Here is a 20,376-nt window from a genome sequence, read left to right on the forward strand (position 1 = left end):
AGAGAAACCAGCTTGCTCATATGCAGTTACACTGGTGCTGCAGTCCTGACACAGCGAAAAAAAATTGTTTTGGTCAGTAAATTAAGTCGCTATGAGGCAGAAGGCATAGGGAGCCAACCGACTGCCTATTTTAATCACATTTCTGACCATGTAGCCACACTAATTCTAGGGATGCTGGCGTTTTTCAGATCAACCGTTATATGCTCAAGAGCCCACATCTGCAATAGCAATAAAGCTGCCTGTTACCCATGTACATCACTGCCTTGACTCAGCAACATTGCTCAAGTAATCTGTGCCTTGAGCATTCTTCTGTAGCTTTAAATCCCAGCTTTCCTTCCTATAGCTTATGCAAAATTCTCCTCCCTGCCCCCTTCTCACACATGTTAAGCATGGCCACATTAACCCAATTCTGTCGCCTTTACTGGTTCCTTTTCTATTTCAGGATTCAGCTCCAAGCTCCCTCCTCGGTTTTTGAAGCCCATGATGACTTGCGCCAGCGGTCATTATACAACTATAACAGACTAACACGGCTACCCCTCTGATATTATACAACTAGTTTCTATTTTATTTCCTTTTCTCTGCACTGCTAGATAATCTCACCTCTGCTGCTACAAAAGCTCCTCTGCAGCTCCTGCCACTTTAAACAGCTTCCTGCATCTCTACCACCCCAACTTTCCATGGTTTCAGTTGAGATTGGGAATCTCTTCTCCCTTGTCTACACCTTGTAAATTCTGTCCCTCGGCTATTAGTTCTTTCGGGTTTGGGATATAGGCTGTATGCAAAATGCTGTAGAAGATATACAGGTCTTCTGATCTCCATGTGGTTAGCTCATCCAGCCACCCCAATACCCTACTAATGGCCGCAGGAGGGACAAAAAGGCGGAAGGACAAGTGCTCCTTTGGACAGTTAAAGCCACAGTGGACAAATGACCAACAGCGTCTATGGACATTTAAGCAGCTTTCCAAGCTGCGACGATTAATCTGAAGCAGCCAACACCTCCTCGGGCCTTGAACAGAACACAAAAAGCAGGACATTGATTTCACATTGACATTTTTATTAACGCCAACAGTTTTAATTTTTTATTTTAAAACAATAGCACAAAAAATTTCAGGGAAGCAGTCGGACAGTTAGTCTGATGACCTTCTGAAACACAGTTAAGCCACACCAAATATGAATTCCTGTTAAAAGAAACTCAAACGTTCGGTCATTAGGTGGTGGTGTGTGATTAGTAGGCCATGCCGTTTGGTGACGTCAGTGATGGCACACAGCTTAGACTTCATCTAAGTCACACCAGTTATCACTAATTTAAGGCGTCTGAATCAAATGACCATCAACATCACAGCAAAGGAACAAAAATAAAAGCAGGTGTGGCTATGGCTGCGAGGAGGCTGGACAAGCTAGATCTTTTAAACAAGTAACGGTGCCCGCGGGGAACCAGTCACACTACTCCAGCTCTTCATTCACATGCATTTTGAGGGTGCATTTAATAAGGAAAAAACTATTGCATGAATTGATCTCTTATTTAATGTGGCTGTGAAAGATGTTTCTTTAACAATTCCTCTCTCTCTAAGAAGGACATCAGCAAGTGGAACCAAGGAGAAAAACCAAAGAGCAACAGAAGATTTTTCTTTTTGCCAAGAGGTGACACAGAAGGGATGGGGTGGGGGGAACCTACTATCCTTGGATTTGATTGGAGGTTGCAGGAAAATAATCTCCCAAAAACCACGCAAGTGGAATTTATGCACAGATTCAGAATATGTTATACCAGCTACCTGCCTTTCATAGTGAACTGTTCCACACAACGCGCACTACAGTGTCTTTTAGGCCTCTGTCTTACACAGAGGTGTTAACCCATTCCTGCCCCAGACTCATCACAAAATTCCACTGACCCAGAGCCTCTGGTTTCCTTTTCAGGGGATGTAAAAAAACAGAACATCTGTCGGTAAGAGTGTAGGAAGGGGGTGTTAAATATTTTAACCACTGACAAGGCTTGAGGAAGTTTCACAGTTTTGTTACGCTCTATTTTATTACTATCATATTTACAGACTTCTTTTTTTTGCTGAATTGCTGATAATTTTTTTTAATAGAATTTAATTCTTGAGTGTGAGCAGGAACCAGTTAACTACATTCATTGTCCAATCCCCATTGCTTTGAGAAAAGACTCCAAATTCTTGGCATATGAACCAGCTGTTGGGTAGCTTCTCCCTCTCCCCCTGACGAGGCAGTAGGACTGCAGCAGCCGCATGCACAGATTCACACCATGGCTGGCGGGGCCTTGCGCTGCAGAAGATATTGGTGGATGCTCTCGGCGTCCCGATTCAGCCAAGCTGCATTCAGCAGGATATTTTCACAGCACTGCTGGACAGTGCGTTCTGCCGATGGAGCAGGGTGAGTCTCGAAGAAGGCCTGAATAAAACACACACAATCATCCATACAGGGGTAACACCCATAGACAAAACTATGCTTTTTTAAATGGTCAAATTCACCAGTTGGGTAGAAAGTATTTCTACGAAAACAACGTATCTCGCCCCTGGGGCCCTTACTCGTGTGAGAAGAGACGAAGACGTCACTGAGCGTAGCTGGGTGAGTGAGGCCACAGGATGGGATTCTTAGTTTGCTAGGCTACTTGTGTAACCACAGGTACGGCAGGGGAACAGCAAAATGCCAGGGAAAATCCACAGCGTTATTTCTGCAAACTGGCTGAGACAGAGCCTTCCACTGCTACGTACTGACTACCAGTGACAGCCAACTGCGCTTAAACGAAGCCAGGGCCAGCAGCCATCTCGTCATGGGAGGGCAGCAAATGAGAAACATATCCAAGGTGTGACTGTCACTAGGCTACTTGGAAGACACTAAATTACACCTGAGGTCCTTTAGGATTACGAATACCTTCGCTAACATGCTGCTTTTAAATGGGCCTCTGTCCCAGAGGAGAAGGGGCACTGCTGAGAGCACGGAGGCCTGAGACATTTTTGCTGCACACAGACCTGCCCTTCTCTCCACTCCCTGGAAGAATGGAAGTTGACCACATGGAAATAATTCCAGGCAGAGAACTCTCCATTAAAGACTGTCACTTGGCATTTCAGAACTGACTAACTACAGGGGCAGAGCGGAGGATGCTGTCGAAATAAGGATGAATAATCACTCCATTCCTTTGCGTACTAGTGAGCTCTTCCCCGCTACAGCAGAACCTCACTAACTCATTCTATTGACTAGCATAGCCACTGAGAATTAGCACGAGTGAGCAAGGTGACAGTATCGATAATGATGGAAACGGCACCACAAAATACTCTGTTCACTTCTTGGGATAAGTGGCTGAGTTTTGTGTAGGGGACAGGGGTTCTGCGCAATCCCCTGCAGCACAGAAGGATTGCAGAGGTGTGACGTGGCTCATTCATCTCACTGAGTGTTCTTTCCCCCATCGCCCAAAGTCCAACCCAGCCTGCTCCGGCACATCCATTTTCAAGACAATCTTACTGTGCTTCTGGGTTTTAGAAGAATCTGAGTATTAAAAGCAGCTTCTTATGGGGGGAGCTGTAGCTGAGAAATCCCTTAACCAAATGACCCCAATTTGCAAAACTAAACACTGCTCCAGGCCCTGTGTGACAGCAATATTATTTAAAGATTGGTAGAATTTCAGGTTCAAGGAGCCCATTAGATCATCTAGTCTGACCTCCTGTATCACACAGGTCCTTACATTTTACCCTGGGACCCCTATATTGAGCCCAATCGTTTGTGTTTGGCTTAAGTATCTCTTCCAGAAAGGCAGTCAGTCTTGATCTGAAGACATCAAAAAATGGAAAATCTGCCGATTATGATGGGGCAATAGCCCTACCTGTTATGGTTGCACTAGGGATTTCCATTTTAACAGGGATGAGAAAGGTCTACACAAACTGTATTTTCATTTGGAGTGTAATTTTTAAAATGTTTACTGTAGTTTGTGAACAGTTAGATTCTTCTATAGCGTTTGTGGGAGAAAAAAATCTCATTTGAGGTTTGCTGCAGCTGTTCTAATAAAGGAGGAGCTGTGACAAATTTCTGTTGGTGAGAGAAGTTGGTCCAATAAAAGACATTACCTCTCTGATCTCGTCTCTCCTATACCCTGGGACCAACTGGCTACGACGACAAAGGTTTTAAAAAGGGCCATGTGACACATTTTTAACATCTGACATTTCTTTCCAGAAGGAGCCTCTGCAGGCAAAGAGCAAATATTGTCCCCAACACATTTTCAGAAAGCTGCCACAGACAGGCCTTGAACTCTCAGAGAATGGGTGCCGCTCGGATTCAATGGCCCAAGCTTGTCACCTACTCTGACATCAGACTGTCTGCAAACGCTCCGGCTTGCCCCAGTGTAGCAGTATGCTGGCAAATGACTGGCTCAAACCACACTGCTGTCCAACTCGAGCTAAATTTTTTAACATTGCTTTTCCGGAGACAAAGTGGGAGCTAGACATTAACTGAGATCAGTCCTTTGAGAGAGCAAGATCAGTTTGAGCTCCAGGTACACGCACAAAAAAAAGTGACAACATTTTGATGTCGTGATTATTTTAAGGGGACCTTATCTTGGGAACCCCATAGGCCAAATGACCTCAGATTTAGACCACTAATCCTGGATCCCCATGAGGTACAGGAATTTTCAAGACAATCCAAATATGTGAATTTTAGAGCAGCTGGAAAAATCAGCTGTTAAACAGTAAGCTACTCTCCACCTTAATGATAGCGGTACTACCGCCTCTCTATAAATCAATTTGCTTTATAGGTTACGTGGCACTTTACATTGTAAAAAGATGAACATTAGATAGTTAGCCACCCCATTATTTCTGACATATGGAGGTTTTAATTCCAATTTACAAATGGTGGAAACAGGGCTAGTCTACATAACAAAAGTTGCACCAGTTTACCTAATGGGATGATTTTAAACCAATTTAGTTAAACCAGTGCAAAAAGCTACATGGACATTTATTCTAGTTCAAACCAGGTTTTATGGCAGTTTATTTTGACCTGAATAGGCATCAGATTAAATGAAGCCAAAGTAAGTGTCTACACGGGGGTTGCAATGGTTCAACTAAATCACGTTAAAAACCAATTTACTTAAACCAGTGAAACTTTCTCATGTTGACAAGGCCTGAGAGACAGAGGTTAAGTGCCCTGGCCAAAATCACAGCCAGAGTGAAGGGAAAAAGCTCCCCCACTCCTGTGCCTGTCAAAGAAAGCTGGTCACTCTTTCGTTATGTCTTACCTTAACCTCTGCAGCCATTTTATCAATTGCAAATCCATCCACTGATAGCTGAAAAGAGATAAGAATATTTATTTTTAAGCCAAGAACCATTTTAATTAGAACCGTCTAGATGTTATTAACGACATGCCCAAAGTTTCCAGGCAACTACACACACCTTTATTAGTCTGGATATTAAGAATCCACCCTGATAGCGATTATAAAGTTCCTCCCAATTGTCCTTTACAAATTTCCAGGCAGCTCTTCTCCCCTGCTTGCTGCTTCCAGCCACTCCACCGATAACAGACACGGTATCCTGGGGACGTACCTCTTCCTGTAAAGGAGGAAGCAAACATTCAAGCCAGTGTCCTCGGAAACAGACCATTTGCTTTATTTCCCAAGGCACTTTTCAGAGGCAGCATCTATCAGCTTCTGTTCTCCCAGGCTGTACACCTTTTGGCTTTTTAAGGTAGAGAACAAGAAGGCAATCTATGAGGAAGAGCTGACACTAGTTAAACAGGAGAATGACTAACCCTGTGGACAGAGGGCAGAGAGCCTCAGTCTAGGGCTGAACATTAAAATACAAAGACAGGTGACACCCCTTCACACTTTCCTTCTATACCCCTTTTGGGCCTGACACTGGGGCCTTGAGAAGTCTATGCCACATTAACCATAGGATACAGTACGACTCTAGAAGATTTGGCAACAAGGCCAAAGGTTGGTGGGTCCTTTTCAAAAGCAGTTCTGATACTTCACCCTACCCTGGAGCCTTCCATCCTACCACCTCAAAGTGCTCTATAATAGCCCTCTTCCCATGAGGTAGACAAGCACCAACCCCTCTGATAACTTACGGAAAGTGCAAAGGTCAGAACTTTTTGGATCAGTTCAGGTTGAGAGATGGCTCCGAGGACTCGCTCAATTCGGTTCTTCTCCTCCTGCATATCTGCTTGTTTGTGTAGCTTTGGGGAACAAGAGTAAGTAATGTTAAACACAGCACAGATTAGGAGCAATCGTTATGTGGATTCTTACCCTGTATGGTAAATCATTCGCAATATACTGGAGCTGCATGGCTGGCATTCAAGTAGAGGAGATTCTGAAGTGGACATGTGATACTACATGGCTACAAATACTCCCACAGCTCTCCACGTTATCTGCCCAGCAATGGGGTACATAGCCAACTGGTAATCTGCACTGGACTACTCAGCACTTAGTTTACATAGGGTCAAGCAGGCACCAAACGCCTTTGAGCAATGGTACATTGTTTTAAGGAAACAGGCGTAGCAGCCCACTAGATGGCACCTTAACACTATTTGTAACCAAACAATGCTGTGGCAAACTAGTTTCCACATCACCTGCAGAAGATGGGAGCGACACTAGCTTCAGACCAACTGCCTCAGAGATCACTTCGTGAGGAAGAATATGTAGTTCCTGGCTGTATAAACGGGCAGATCTTGAGGTGACAGGAAGACAAGAAGAGCGCACTCACCTTTAGCATAGTGTCTAAAGTAGCACCATCTCCATGCTTCAAAACGGTTACATATACCTAAGAGAGAACACAAGGAAGATTCTTTGAAAAGCAGGCTTTTAGAAATGGAAAGACAGAGGAAAAGATGGCAACATGGATGAAGAGGCTATAGGTAAGATATTATACACAAGAGTACCTGTAGGAGTTCTCTTACAATAGAAGCTACCTGCAATAATACATTTCTCTCATCAGTGGTCTGGGACAAGATCTTGGAGAAGTTTACTGGTCCTGAAAATATCCGTACAAGACAGTGAACTTTAAAGGTGTGTCTTACCCCTTGCCCTCCTGCTTCAAGTCACACTTCAGGACACCTCAAAGCTAGAAATCAATACTTTAAAAGATGCCATCAACCTTTAATCTAACTATAAAAGGGAGAGAGATTTTGGCTTCTAAAATCATGTTGGAAATTAAACATAGGACAGCGGTGCCAGGAGGCAGTCGCAAGAAAGCAATGACAGTGAAGTGATTTCCAGTGGGATAAAGCACAAGCAATTCCTGATTCTGGTAATTCACAAGATATCTGATCTTAAAACTGTTACCAATCCTTTGATCTAGTCAGTCCCAGACCTCAGACCAATGTGATTTTCAACCCCTGATCTGGTGAGAGAGATAATTAGGGGTTTTGTGGCACTTCCCTTAGACAAGCTAAATAGCATACTAGTGAAAGAGTAAATGTTTTCCTAAACTACATTAACTCACTGGTGACAGATATATATACAAAGATTAACAGAGTTTAAGGCCAGATGGGACCATTAGATCATCTGGTCTCACCTCCTGTATATCACAGGCCATTGAATTTTATCCAAACGCTCCTATGTTAAGCCCAATTATTTCAGTTAAATAAAGCATTTTAGTCCTCATGAGACTAAACACCTATAAGCATTCAGTCAGCTGCCTGGAGAAAGCCAGCAATTTAAGGATTAAACTGTGAATTACTGACTAGGAGCCAGCCACAATTCAATATAGGGCACAGCAACCTTAATTCTGTGATACTGATTTCTGCTAGCTTGCCAAAGGGGAAGGGGATCACTTCACTAATAAATGCCAAAGCAACGAGGAGCATTGCAAACTTGCGAGAAGCAAAATTCCAAAAACAAAAGGTGAGATCTGCTCTGTACAATCCTAATTTAGGGACAAAAACATAGTGAGGCAGTGCTGCAGTACGGGACTCAGACTAATTCTGGCCACTGTAAATACAAGAGTTTGGTACAGAACAAGAGGCAGAGTGAAAATGGGGTTGACTCCATTCGGAAGTAGAGTTCACAGTAACCTACAGGACTTCTCAGGTCAGCTGACAGGATGTGTTTTCCTTCTACATGGTCCTTAAACCGACGTCGTGCTTCTTCTAATGTTGCCTTATGCCCAGCTTTTCCTAGTTTTCCCAAAACCAGGCCCCTCAGAAGTGCATCCAGATGACCTGATAAACAAGGGTAAGGAAGAGAGAAAAATTAATTTGGGACAATATTTAAGCAGCTCCATTCATGACCTACAGCCATTAGGGCAGGCTATAAATGCACAGTCGTCTTCTCTCCCACATCCTTGTAAGCGGTGTAAAAAAGCTAGTTTTTTTCCACTTTCCTGGTTCTGCTGGAGAGTGCACTGATTTTTGAGTGGAGGTTCATGAGAAGGGAATTTTGCAGGCTAGACACAAATAGTTAGATCTGTAAACTGGCCTAACTGAAGTTAGGCTCAAATGGGCATTATACCTGTCAGTGCTTTGCTACAACATGGCTCAGATTAGTCCAGGACAAGTAGTGCAGGAATAAAGCTTTTCATTGGCCTTGCAATCTTTGCACTATCAGACTCATAGCTAGGGTAAGAGACCTTTCAAGGTGCAGAGAAACATGGTGAGATGGATTTGACCATGTCAGGTGGTTTTAACTGCAGCAGGAAAACATGAGGAACATTTTTCTAAACTCACCAGCAGCAATGCTCTATGCCTCAAAATGCTTTGCAAACCCACATTTTTTAACCTATTCACCATATAGCAGTATTTCAAAACCACCATTAAATTCCATAGCATAAAAACATCTCCTACCCTCTCCAGGTTTGGGGTCCCATCCCAGCCTCTCTCCTATGGGTGAAAAGACATCTTTCACAAACACCTGGATTTCCTCATAGAAGTCTGTGTGGGACAAGAGAGTTGAGAGAATCCCCAGGTTACAGCTCAGGTCGCTCCACACAGTATAATTGGGCTCATTCACAAAAGCCTCCATGACTTTTAGAACATCTACAGTGCTAATGATTCCAGCTCGGGCCTGGGAGAGGAAAAGAGACAGATTAATCTCATCTCCAAACAGAATGGAAACAGTCAATAGTTCACCACACAGTTATTTAAAATTCTTTCCTGTTCCCAGTCTACAGGGTCTGAATGTGAGCTGCACTTGTGTGTGGAGAAAGATGGTGTCAAGATGGGTCTATTGAGAGTTTCTCACCTGCCTTATTAATAATACACAGCACCCAGAGTGCATCTCAACTGCAGACAAAGCACTTTAGAAAAAGGAGGCTAAGGATAATAATGGGAAAACCGAGGGACAGAGCTTAAGCAACTTTCTCAAAGTCACAGTATGTTTGTGTTAGGGCTGAAAACAGAACCCCCCTGAGATCTTCCTTTCTCCCTGTCAGACTGTGTGTCCACTGAAACCTCATTTTGGATTAAACATCTAAATTTTACTTGTTACCATTTTTGCTGTTTACTTTTTGCCCTTCATTCAGTTGGGACAGGGAAACTAGGGAAGTCAGTTTCATTTCCCAGTTCTTGTGCGCTAGCACAAAATTGTTGTTTCCAGCACTATGAGAAAAGAATTAAATAACTGTTTTTTAAAAAGTGTCATGAAAATATTTTTGTTCCGAGCAGTTTACAATTCCTAAGCTACAGACCAAAACTATTGACAGCTTATCCTTAAAACTGTAGCGGCTAAACCGTGGCATACTTTACAAGCTTAAGACTATTTCTATCTCCAAAGTTGCAGGAAGTCAATGTAGTCTCAAAATTGTGTTTAAATCCCGCAGCTGATTACTGACTGGCAATATAAGAAAGTATGACTTCAGTTACAGGAGATAACTGCTCCAATAGCCCACCTCCTGGGACATTTGTATCTTTGAAAGGTGATATTCAAAACTGGTATACCTTGCTTTAATGCAAATCTGTGCTTTGACACTGTATTCAAAACCACCAGTCATTTCTTTCAGCAAAACAGGCCCTTATCCAGCCAATTTCAGGGAAAGAGAAGGGGGAGGTCGACTGTTTCATATCTAATGCTCAAACCCTATGCAGTTTAAAAAAAAAGTGTATAGTATGTGGGACATAAAAATGGATTCTGTCCCCAGAGGGAAGAGAGTTGAAGAACAAGCACTTTGCTCAAAACTCTTTTAGGGATCAGGAACTAATCCTGACTCGAGTGAGAGAAGAAAGGGAAGTTTTCATATACTATTTGTTTATAAAAAACACTAAGGTTGAAACACCCCTGCGGGAAACAGCAAAACAGAGTTGCAGGCTCAGGTTCGTGCTACAGGATTTAAATTTATAGTACAAGTTCTAACGTGCAAAGCTCATTAATAATCCTCTGTATGCAGTAATCCCAAAGGTGCTTTGACTCCAGGAACAGAGCCTGGCTCTTCAGACACTGATAGCTACAGTAACGGTAGTTCTCGTTAATAATCGGCTGTAAAGCGGACAACACGGGCAGGAAGCATGTTGCTCACCAGAGAGAAGAGGTCATTCTGCAGCCCAAGCCTGTCCACAGGGGGTAGGGAGAGGTCTTGGATCGCTGGTATTAAACTCTCCAGCATGTCAGGGCTGTACTGAGTACGGTAAAACCCTACTGTTCCGAGGTTTAACTGAAATACACCAAAACAAAACCAACATTACCAGCACTGAATAAATAAGCACACTGTTGTCCTTCTGTAGCATATGGAAACAGTTTTCAAATGGTCCTTGTCAGTACATGCAGCAGAATCAGCCACGCAGTCAATTAAAATCATAACTATTTTGCACAGCACAGAGGGAAAACGAAATTAAGAGGTATGAACAAGGGAGAACAGATCTGAAATAAGGTATGCTGAAGCAGAGCTATCCAGAATGGCAGGAGTTGCAGAGGTGAGAGCTCCTGCACCATCAGTGGTGAGTTTGTGGGGGAGACAGAGGCTAGTATTTAAAATTAGTGGGGAAGAGAGCAGAAAGAAACTAGCTCCAGGAGGTAGACTGGATCAACTCCATAACAAGGAGGGCAATTCTGAATGGAAGCCTAAAGCGAACAGAGTGCCAGTGGAGCTGTTTGAGGATGGGCTGACATGGACATGCATCTGTATATGTCTGAAGGCAGACTGCAGCATTCTGGGTCTTGGAGGAATCAGTGAAGGGGACTGCAGTGCAGAAACACATCTAAGTACAGAGGAAGAACAAAAATGCAGTATCAAACGTCACTCCACAACCAGCTCAATTCAATTCTGATATTGGCAATGCTAGTGCAATATTTAGAAACCATCCAAATCAAGTTTGCAGATCTCTTTCTACTTTCTGCAGAAAGACAACTAAACTCCTCTGTCCTGTGTAAACATGCTGTGTGGTAAGTAAATGTGATAAACTGCATGTCAGCTGAAATAATATTACATTTCAGTGACTCGAGCTGGATGTTCACACGTCTGGGCTGGTAAATGAGCTCAGCCAGGCTTTGAATTTATCACCCAAACAGGACAAAGGGAAGTTCATACCTCTGCAGGTGTAACTGCACCAGACAGTGGGCTGATTTAGCGAAGCAAAACAAAGGACGATGATTCTTTCTCAGAAAGGCAAGGAAGTGATATTTCGGACAATATGATCTCAACTCTGCTTCTCCCATTCTTAACAGGCACATCTGAAGGTTAATCTTGGTGGATCCCACCCAGGGCCCTACACTTCTTACTTTACATCTCTTAGAATTCCCTGTGTTGAAGTCCAAGGATGCAGTGTTTCCACTCTAGCCAGAAAGAGGAATGCAAAATCTCTTCTCAAGAAGATAGTAACACAACTGAAACAAGCAGAAGTCAAATTTGTCAAGTCCCAACACACCACGAATATAACAGTCCTTGAACACCACAGGACCAGAGATCAAGCACCATCATGCAGTTCTATTTTGAAAAGTGATTCTGAAATGACATTGTAGGGTCCCAGACGTGTCTCACTGAGTCCATATCAAATTATCTCAGTTTACAAACACAACTATGTTTTTTGTTACCTGCTAGCCTTACAAGTTCACCTTGGGTTGGGTTCTTTCCTTCTCAGGCATCACTGACGATCACAGATATCACAGGTCAAGTCCTGCCCTCACTGACAAACATGCAAGTCCACTGTCTTTTAAGTTATGCACCCTTATTACTGGTGAGAAGGAAGGAACTCAGCTTCATTCTCTGATTCCAAGGTGAACATGCAGAACTGCCAGCAGGAAAAGAGGATGTTACTTACCTGTAACTGGAGGTTCTTCGAGATGTGTGGTCCCTATGTGTATTCCATATGTGGGCGCACATGTGCGCCATGCACCTGAGTCCGGAAGGTTTTCTTAGCAGTGTCCGTTGACCAACACGTGCATCCCCTCGCGCTTGCAGCCGAGGGTATAACAGGTTGTGTGGATCGACGCCTCTCCAGTATCCCTCTTACCATTGAGTACTCCAGTCAGCAGCAGAGGGGATTGAGGACAGGTATTGGAATACAAATAGGGACCACACATCTCAAAGACCTCCAATTAGAGGTAAGCAACAGCCTCTCCTCTTTGAATGACAGTCCCTATGCATATTCCATACAAGGTGAGCAGTGCGAAGGCAGGTGCAAGGACAAGCAGTGTTCAGTACAGCAGCACCCGCAGCCGCCGCTTTGGCAATGGCATAGTGAGATGTGAACCTGTGTATGGAGCGCTAGTTGCTGCATGACCAATGTCTTGCCATGAGACATCTGTGAGCCAGACCAACGTGGTTGCTTTTGCTTGCGTAGAATGTGCCGCAACTCCATCATGGGGCAATCTATCAGGGCAATCTGCCATCATGGCTGCCAGCTCACTGACCCATCTAGCTGAGGTGATGGCTAACAAAAATATCACCTTCATGGAGAGGTGAGAGAGGGGAGCATGTTGCCAGCAGCTCGAAAGGTAGCTTTGCGAGGGTGGAGAGAACGAGGTTAAGGTCCCACAACGGTGTGAGCTTGAGTACTGGCAGGAAGGTATTGAGTAAACCCTTCATAAAACAGATGGTGGTAAGATGTAAACACAGATGCGTCATCCATGGGGGAGAGAAGAGTGAGGGGCACCGAGCGCCACCAAATGGACTCAGAGGTTTTGCAATTGAAAAGGCCCAACATTTTGAGATCGAGAAGATAGTCGAGGACGATGGGTATAAATATCACACTCGGTGGGTGTTGATGGCAGCGAGCCCATGAGATGAACTCTGGCCATGTAGCTTGGTAGCTGGCCCTGGGGGATGCCCTCCTGCTTTGGTTAACGATGTCTCACGCTGGGGTGGAGCATGCCTCGTCTATCCTTGAGCCCCATCCAAATACCAGGTCGAGGTGAAAAGTGCCTGGGTTAGGGTGCTGAACCTTGCCCCGATCTTGTGTCAGGAGATCCAGGAGTGAGCGGAGGCAAAGTGGTGAGTGAGTTTTGAGTATGAGGAGGTCCAGGAACCAGAACTGGTGTGGCCAGAACAGGTCTACAAGTATGATGGTAGCTTGGTCCCGTCAGATCTTGTATAACACTTGTGGGAGGAGGGAAATGAGGGCAAAAGGCATAGCGGAGGTCACCCGTCTAGGCAGCTTTTGGTTAGCAAAGAGCCCCCCCTGGGATGCCCCATCTGTGGAAGAGGTATCAGAGTGTGACTTCGTGTAACTCCCACTCATGATCAAGGTAGAGTCTTTCTGAGTGTGTCAGCTAGGGAATTTTGGGTGCCTGGGAGGTATGTGGCGTGGAGCGTCATGTGGTGTTTGATGTGCCAGTTCCAAAAGTGGATGGACTCAGTGCAGAAGGTGGGAGATCTGGCGTCACCTAGCTTGTTGATGTACACGATTGCTGCGATGTTGCTGTAGAGCAACTGAATGTGCTGAGACCCAATGAGAGGAAGAAACACCTGGTTTGCAAAACGGACTGCCCTCAGTTCCAGCACATTTATGTACATTCTGACCTCTCGTGGCATCCAACCCTTTTGGACTGTGTGATGGTCTAGATGAGCTCCACAACCCACGAGGGAGGTGTCTGTTGTGATGGTGGCCTGCAGGGTGGGAAGGACGAAGGGGGTCCTGACCATGACCTTGGAAGGATTGGTCCACTACATGAGGGAGGCCAGAACTGTTTGCATAACCATTCTGGCCCGAAATGGTCCTTGTTGGGTATGTATATGGAAAGAAGCCACAGGTGAAGGACACACATGTGCAGATGTGTGTGTGGTATGATGGAGGTATGACCAAAGAGACAGAGAAAGAGAGAACAGCAGATCATGGTCCACGGTTTGAGATGGAGGTCTGCAATTATGGCTCGCTCTCCATCGGAAGAAAGGCTCATGCTACAATGGCGCTGAGCCATGCCCCAACAAACTGAATCATCTGTGTAGATAGGAGCACTGACTTGTCCTCACTGATGCAAGTACCTAGAGATGTCAGGAGAGTGCGAAGAGTGAGGATGGCAGAGATGAGTTCTTGTCGGGATAGTGCGACAAGAAGCCAGTTGTCCAGGTAGGAGTACACAGAGTAGCTGAGACAGCGTATTTGTGCTGCTATGACGGCAAAAACTTTCATGAAGACTCACAGACCCATTGCTATGACGAAAGGGAGGACTTGGAATTGGTAGCAGTGGTGTCCTTGCTGGAAATGAAGAAATTTTTGGTGGGCCAGATGAATGCTGATGTGGAAGAGCCACAAACCAGGCCCTATGGGGGAGAGATGGGATAATCGATGCCAGTGTTACCATATGGAATTTGGATTTCCTGATTAAGGTGTTTAGTAGCTGAAGGCTGAGAATGGGACAGTGCCCATTTGATATGGAATCAGTGAGAGACTGGCTCATAATGTTATTTCATGGAGTCACCTTTCAAAGTACTTCTCTACCTTAAGAATGATTATTCCTTAACCTAAGTAGTTCATATGACAGCAATCCAATAAGATAAGTGTTTTTCAGTTTTGACATTTAGATTCTGATACACGCACCACTATCTACTGAAGACCTTAACGCTGAATTTTTCACTTGCAGATCTGTATTGGCCTGGTAATAGCCAATAAAAACTCTACACACTTGTGAAAGATAAACAGGACTATTTTTGGCCAGGATAGGCTGAGTTAAGCTGTGGTTGCTATGGGGATACACAAGACGCCACCGCAGTTCAATTCAAAAGCTGCCTCAGTTTAATAGCATCGCTCAGCTTTTCCAAGCTTGGACTCCTAAATGGTTTTAGTTTATGTTGTCTAGAACACTCTTGGAAGCAAACCCTCCAAGGGAAAGGACTTCCCTAAGCAAGCACTATGGAGCAGAGCCAGTGCAGGGTAAGACCCACCAGAAGCACAGCAAGCTTGCAACAAAAAAGAGTAGGAAAGGAAATGGTCCAAATGAAGCATAATGGAACATCTCAATTAGGCTCAATTTAAGTCTCATGCATATGTTCCCTTCTGCACAAACTCACCTTCACCCACTGGCCTGGTTTAACATCTTTCAAAACCAACGTCAGCTCTGGCTTGTCCATCAGCACTTGCATTTTGGCACAGCTGGGGTCATTGCTTGTACAAATACTAATGGGGACCATCCATAGAGGGCAGTCCTCCCCTAAACAAGGGAAAGGAAAAAATGAAGTCCGAAGAAAGGAGGTAGCAGACACTACTCGACACAGAGGTTCAGTCTGATGTTCCAGCAGGTTTCAGTGGCCAATTGAACACAATGGTTTAAATTCAGCTTATTCTGACAGTCAGAAAAATGGCAAAGATTCTGAGAGAAAAGGATCATTTTAGAATCTGACAACAGGAGTCCATATATCACTTCTGAAATAGAACATTTTAATTTCTGTATATGCAGTAGCTAACCAGCATTTGTATCGACACCTCTATCCCAATATAACGCTGTCCTTGGGAGCCAAAAAATCTTACCGTGTTATAGGTGAAACCACATTATATTGAACTTGCTTTGATTTGCCGGAATGCGCAGCCCCGCCCCCCCCAGAGCACTGCTTTACAGCGTTATATCCGAACTCGTGTTATATCAGGTCACGTTATATTGGGGTAGAGGTGTACTTAAATTATAAACGAAAAGCTTGTGCTTGCTCTTATACATGGAGAATTTACTCGGTTACTGAGGCCCATAAGACGAGCTCTTTAAGATGGCAATCAAGGCCCTAGATTGGATATTGAACAAAGGTTTAAACATCTTAATATGCTATTATAAAAGCATTTTACAGGTGCAAGTCTCTCTTCCATACATGTGATGATAACATGCAGACTCAGGATACATCTACACTGCTGAGGAAAAACCCACAGAGCCGAGTCTTAGAGCCTGGGTTGACTGACTCAGGCTTGTGGAGCTCAGGCTTGGGGCTAACACAGCAGTTGAGACATTTGTGCTCTGAGTCCTTCCCTGTCCTAGGTTTCAGAGCCTGGGCTTCAGCCCAAGCCCAAACGTCTACACTGTTATTTTTAACCCCATACCCAGGCTGAGTCAATCGACCTGGGCTCTGAGACTAGGTGCTGAGTTTTTCTTTGCAGCATAGACATACTCTAAAAATGCAAGAAAACTTAGGGCTGTTCTTAACTTTGGGTTTTCACAAGTATTTAAAAAAATTATCTAAATCCTAAAAAGGCACCTGCCTGTGCAATCAGACAGTGCAAGAGTTGAGTTTCACGGAAGTGCTGGCGCGGCATACAAAATGATGCACGGCTTGACTCCTGCTATTAGCCTTCATCTTACCGCTATATGGTCCACTGGCACAGAACTTCTTCTGGACTAACTTCAGAACTTTGTCCTCTTCTTGCTAAAAATGGAAAATAAATGCTAGAGTAATATCAATTTCAAAAACTTCCACCATGGAAGAACATTGTCATGAAAACTCAGAATAACTGGAAAATGTTATTTGTCCAGTTCCTCTGCTCAATCACTTGGGGCAGAGGTTTTACTTTTTTTTTTCTTTTTAACTAGCAAGCAACACAACTGGAAATGGATACTAGGGTGTCATTCACTAGATTCAAAACAGAGTCCCAGCACATTTAAAGATCCATAGAGTTTAAGGCCAGAAGGGACTTTTAGATCATCTAGTCTGACCCTCTGCATAGCACAGGCCATTAAATTTTACCCAGTTACCCTTATATTAAGTACAATAACTTGTATGTGGCAAAAGGCACATCTAAAAAGGCATCCAGTCTACAAATCAAGACACCAAGAGACTGAGAATCTGTTACATCCCCCTTTGCTCCAAAGGTTAATACTGCAAGCAGAATTCCTGTATAGGTCTCCCCAGTGTCGTGTGGAGCTAAAATCACTTCCCTACTCCTAACTCACTACTTCCCTTTTTGCCACAGCATCATACTGAGAGATCATGTTGAGTAGCTTGTCCGTTATGACCTCTAAATCGCTGCTTTCCAGGCTGCAGTCCCCCATTCCGTAGGCATGGCTTGTATTCCTTGTTCCTAGAAGTATAAGTCTGCATTTGGCTATATTAAAACGCATTTTTGTTGGAACAGGCTCATCTTACCAAGCCATCCAGTATCCCTCAATATCACTGCTCTGCTGTCATACGTTATCATTCCACTAATCTTTGGGTTAGCCGCAGATTTTATCTGCAGCCATTTTACATTTACTTCCAGAGCACTGATGAACATGAACTGTGGTGAACCTCGTGCCGATCCCTGCAGAACCCCACTAGAAACCCCCCAAATTTGATTATTATTCCCCCAAATGATGAATGGAGATTTCAGCTCCATTATCAAGAGTGGCTTCCATTTGTCACTAAGGTATGAGTCCCTCATCTGAAGTCCCCAGCCTGTCCCATAACTGCTGGCACAGAGAACTAGAATCAAAGCAGCTAAAATTCAAACATGTCCTTAATCTGTATCAACGCTGAAGCCTACTGGGAGTACAATAGGGTCATTCTTCACAGGCTCACTTACTCCAAGACTGACAAACTGTAACCGTAGCAGTTCAGCGTCTTCAGTGCAGAAAAACACTTTTATCTAATATATTCTAGAAACCAATAGATAAAAAAATTCAAATGACAGGTGATAGAAAGAAGCCCATATATTTTAAACCCTGGTATAGTATGATTCTGTAATGCTATTCAAGTGTAAAGACAAGACACAAAAGGAAAAAAATAGGCAAAGAAAAATGTTCATTTTAGGAGAATCAGATGCAAGAGAATCCCAACTACAGCAGTGGTGATAACTGCCAAGTCAGAAAAGTGAAACAGGTATTTGGTGCCTGGAAGGACTAATCTGAAAAGAATAGTATCCGGAAGTCATTTCCTGCTTCTCGTAATTAACAGGAACAAGAGCACTCATATCGTCGGAAGATTACCTGTTACAGCAGTGCTGGGCTGGGGTCAAAGGCTTTGGAAGAAAAAGTATAATTTACATGCAATGACATTTTACAGGTGGACTCCTAGAATAGAGAGGTAATAAAAATACTAATGAAGAGTGGAGGCAGAGACAGCTTTGCCACAGTCTGAAGGGAAATGAGGCTTCCAATGGTTTGAAGGATTGACAAATTGGTTATATAGCACAAATCTTGGAGATTAAATGCTCACGATAACATACTCAGAAGCGCAATCAAAGGCTCATCAGTTACGGCAGGAAGTGGTCCATCAGCATAGCTACTGGAGAGAGAACTTCTCCTCTACTGGAGCTTGGGCACATTAGCTACACAGTGCTGGTCCTCAAAGCCTGCCTGAGTCAGGCAATATTGTCAGGCAGCACTTTTTCCAAGCTAATGCATGCCAGCTTTGCCAAGTTTTTAGGGATTCTCATTCAGCACTGGGATGACGTGAGATAGGTTACTCATTCATCCTTTATTTTCCTTTGAAAAGATGCTTTGCCACTTTTGCTTCAGAGTGGAGAATTGGGTTCAAGCTTGCAGGAAGCAGGAAGAAAGAAGCCTGGGATGACTGTCAATGATTTAAAGTGTGACGGAATGACTACATATAGCACTTTCCCTCAATGAGTAATTCTCCATTTTAAACAGTGTCAAACCAAAGTAAAGTCCATCCTTTTCCATTTAAATGTGCTTCTAAAACTGAAAGTATAGGGCTTGAAAAGTAGTATAGGTTAAAGCCCCAATAATCAGAATTAAAGTAGAGGAGGTGACAGAAGCACCCATAGTAAATGTTCCTCAAGATGTTATGGTCCACTATGGTTCTCACAGACCATGAAAAACAAGCTGGCTACATGTTTGCAGTGCAACATGGCACCAAGAAAGGCAAATACAACTTTGGTGAACGTTAGTAGAGGCATCTATAAAATCATGAATGGTATGGAGAAAGTGAATAGGGAAGCGATATTTACCCCCTCACATAACCCAAGAACTTGGGGGTGTCTCCTGATGAAATTAATAAGCAGCTGGTTTAAAACAAAAGGAAGTACTTCACACAATGCACAATCAACTTGTGGAACTCATTGCCTGGGGATGCTGTGAAGGCCAAAAGTATAACTGGGTTCAAGAAAGAATTAGATAGCCATTGATGGAACTGTCCTCCAGGAAGTTATTAGCCAAGATGGTTAGGGATGCAATCCACGCTCTGGGTGTCCCTAAACCTCCAACTGCTAGAAGATGGGACTGGACAAAGGGAGTGGATCACTTGAACTTGCCCTGTTTTGTTCATTCCCTCTGAAGCATCTGGCACTGGCCACTGTCAGAAGACAGAATACTGGGCTAGATAGACCTGACCCAGTGTGGCCATTCTTATGCTCATCACACCAGAGTATAGTAGAAGATAGTGGTCCATAAAGTGTTAGTGAGACCTACCATATTGTAGTAAGTCATAAGTGCCTCAGCACCAGAAGATTTTAAGAGAAAAAGGAAAAATTAGTGGTGATAGAAACATAAGCTTATAAAAAGTGACTAAGTGGCTAAGGAACTACTAATGACAGGGACATGAGAATCATCTAACAAGTATTTGAAATGTGTAACATCAGTGATGGAAAGACACTGTATAGGATGGTATGAACTAAAAGTAAGGGGATGACATTAAAAAGGGGGACACTTACTGGAAGTGAGATTATTAAATTGGAGAAGTTTCCAGGGAAAGTGGTAGAAGCCCCTCTACTTAAGATACTTTGTCCAGTCTAATGTTAAATTACAAAGAATATATGGTAATCCTCTCCTAACAGTGTGATGCATCTAACTTTAATGATGCACTTGCTCAGAGAATAATTTGCCAATTTTACTGCCCCATTATAACATTCTTAATGTATATTAGGTATGATGAACTAGAGAGAATTAGAGGTCAAGAGACCAATTTATATGCAGTGTTTCAACACTGTAATTTCAAACACCACATATCTCAGCTCCTCATTCCTGCAGGTGTCTGAGACAGTCTCTCTCTGAATGTTTACAATGCTGCCAACGATACCGGAGAAAAACAGCGAACTGAAAATTGGTCACTAGAGACCACAAAAGATTTCAGAGCAATTGAGGGCAGATCAGTCTTCTGGCTG

The 20,376-nt window shown here is 43.6% G+C and overlaps 1 protein-coding gene across 1 annotated transcript in view; it reads right to left on the minus strand.

Annotated features, from left to right (window-relative positions):
* Positions 1 to 1,033: 1,033 nt before the first annotated feature.
* The window catches only part of NPEPPS (aminopeptidase puromycin sensitive), a 59,163-nt gene continuing 39,820 nt past the window's right edge, over positions 1,034 to 20,376 (minus strand). The window contains exons 14-23 of the mRNA XM_050934815.1: positions 16,643 to 16,706; positions 15,372 to 15,511; positions 10,446 to 10,580; positions 8,779 to 8,998; positions 8,015 to 8,157; positions 6,702 to 6,758; positions 6,067 to 6,174; positions 5,394 to 5,549; positions 5,240 to 5,287; positions 1,034 to 2,406 (exon numbers count right to left, since the gene is read on the minus strand). Coding sequence (XP_050790772.1) covers positions 2,254 to 2,406; positions 5,240 to 5,287; positions 5,394 to 5,549; positions 6,067 to 6,174; positions 6,702 to 6,758; positions 8,015 to 8,157; positions 8,779 to 8,998; positions 10,446 to 10,580; positions 15,372 to 15,511; positions 16,643 to 16,706 — 1,224 coding nt within the window. The 3' untranslated portion in view covers positions 1,034 to 2,253. The remainder of the gene's footprint in view (positions 2,407 to 5,239; positions 5,288 to 5,393; positions 5,550 to 6,066; positions 6,175 to 6,701; positions 6,759 to 8,014; positions 8,158 to 8,778; positions 8,999 to 10,445; positions 10,581 to 15,371; positions 15,512 to 16,642; positions 16,707 to 20,376) is intronic.

This window comes from Gopherus flavomarginatus, chromosome 25 (genome assembly GCF_025201925.1).
Source record: "Gopherus flavomarginatus isolate rGopFla2 chromosome 25, rGopFla2.mat.asm, whole genome shotgun sequence".
NCBI classification, from domain to species: Eukaryota; Metazoa; Chordata; order Testudines; family Testudinidae; genus Gopherus; species Gopherus flavomarginatus.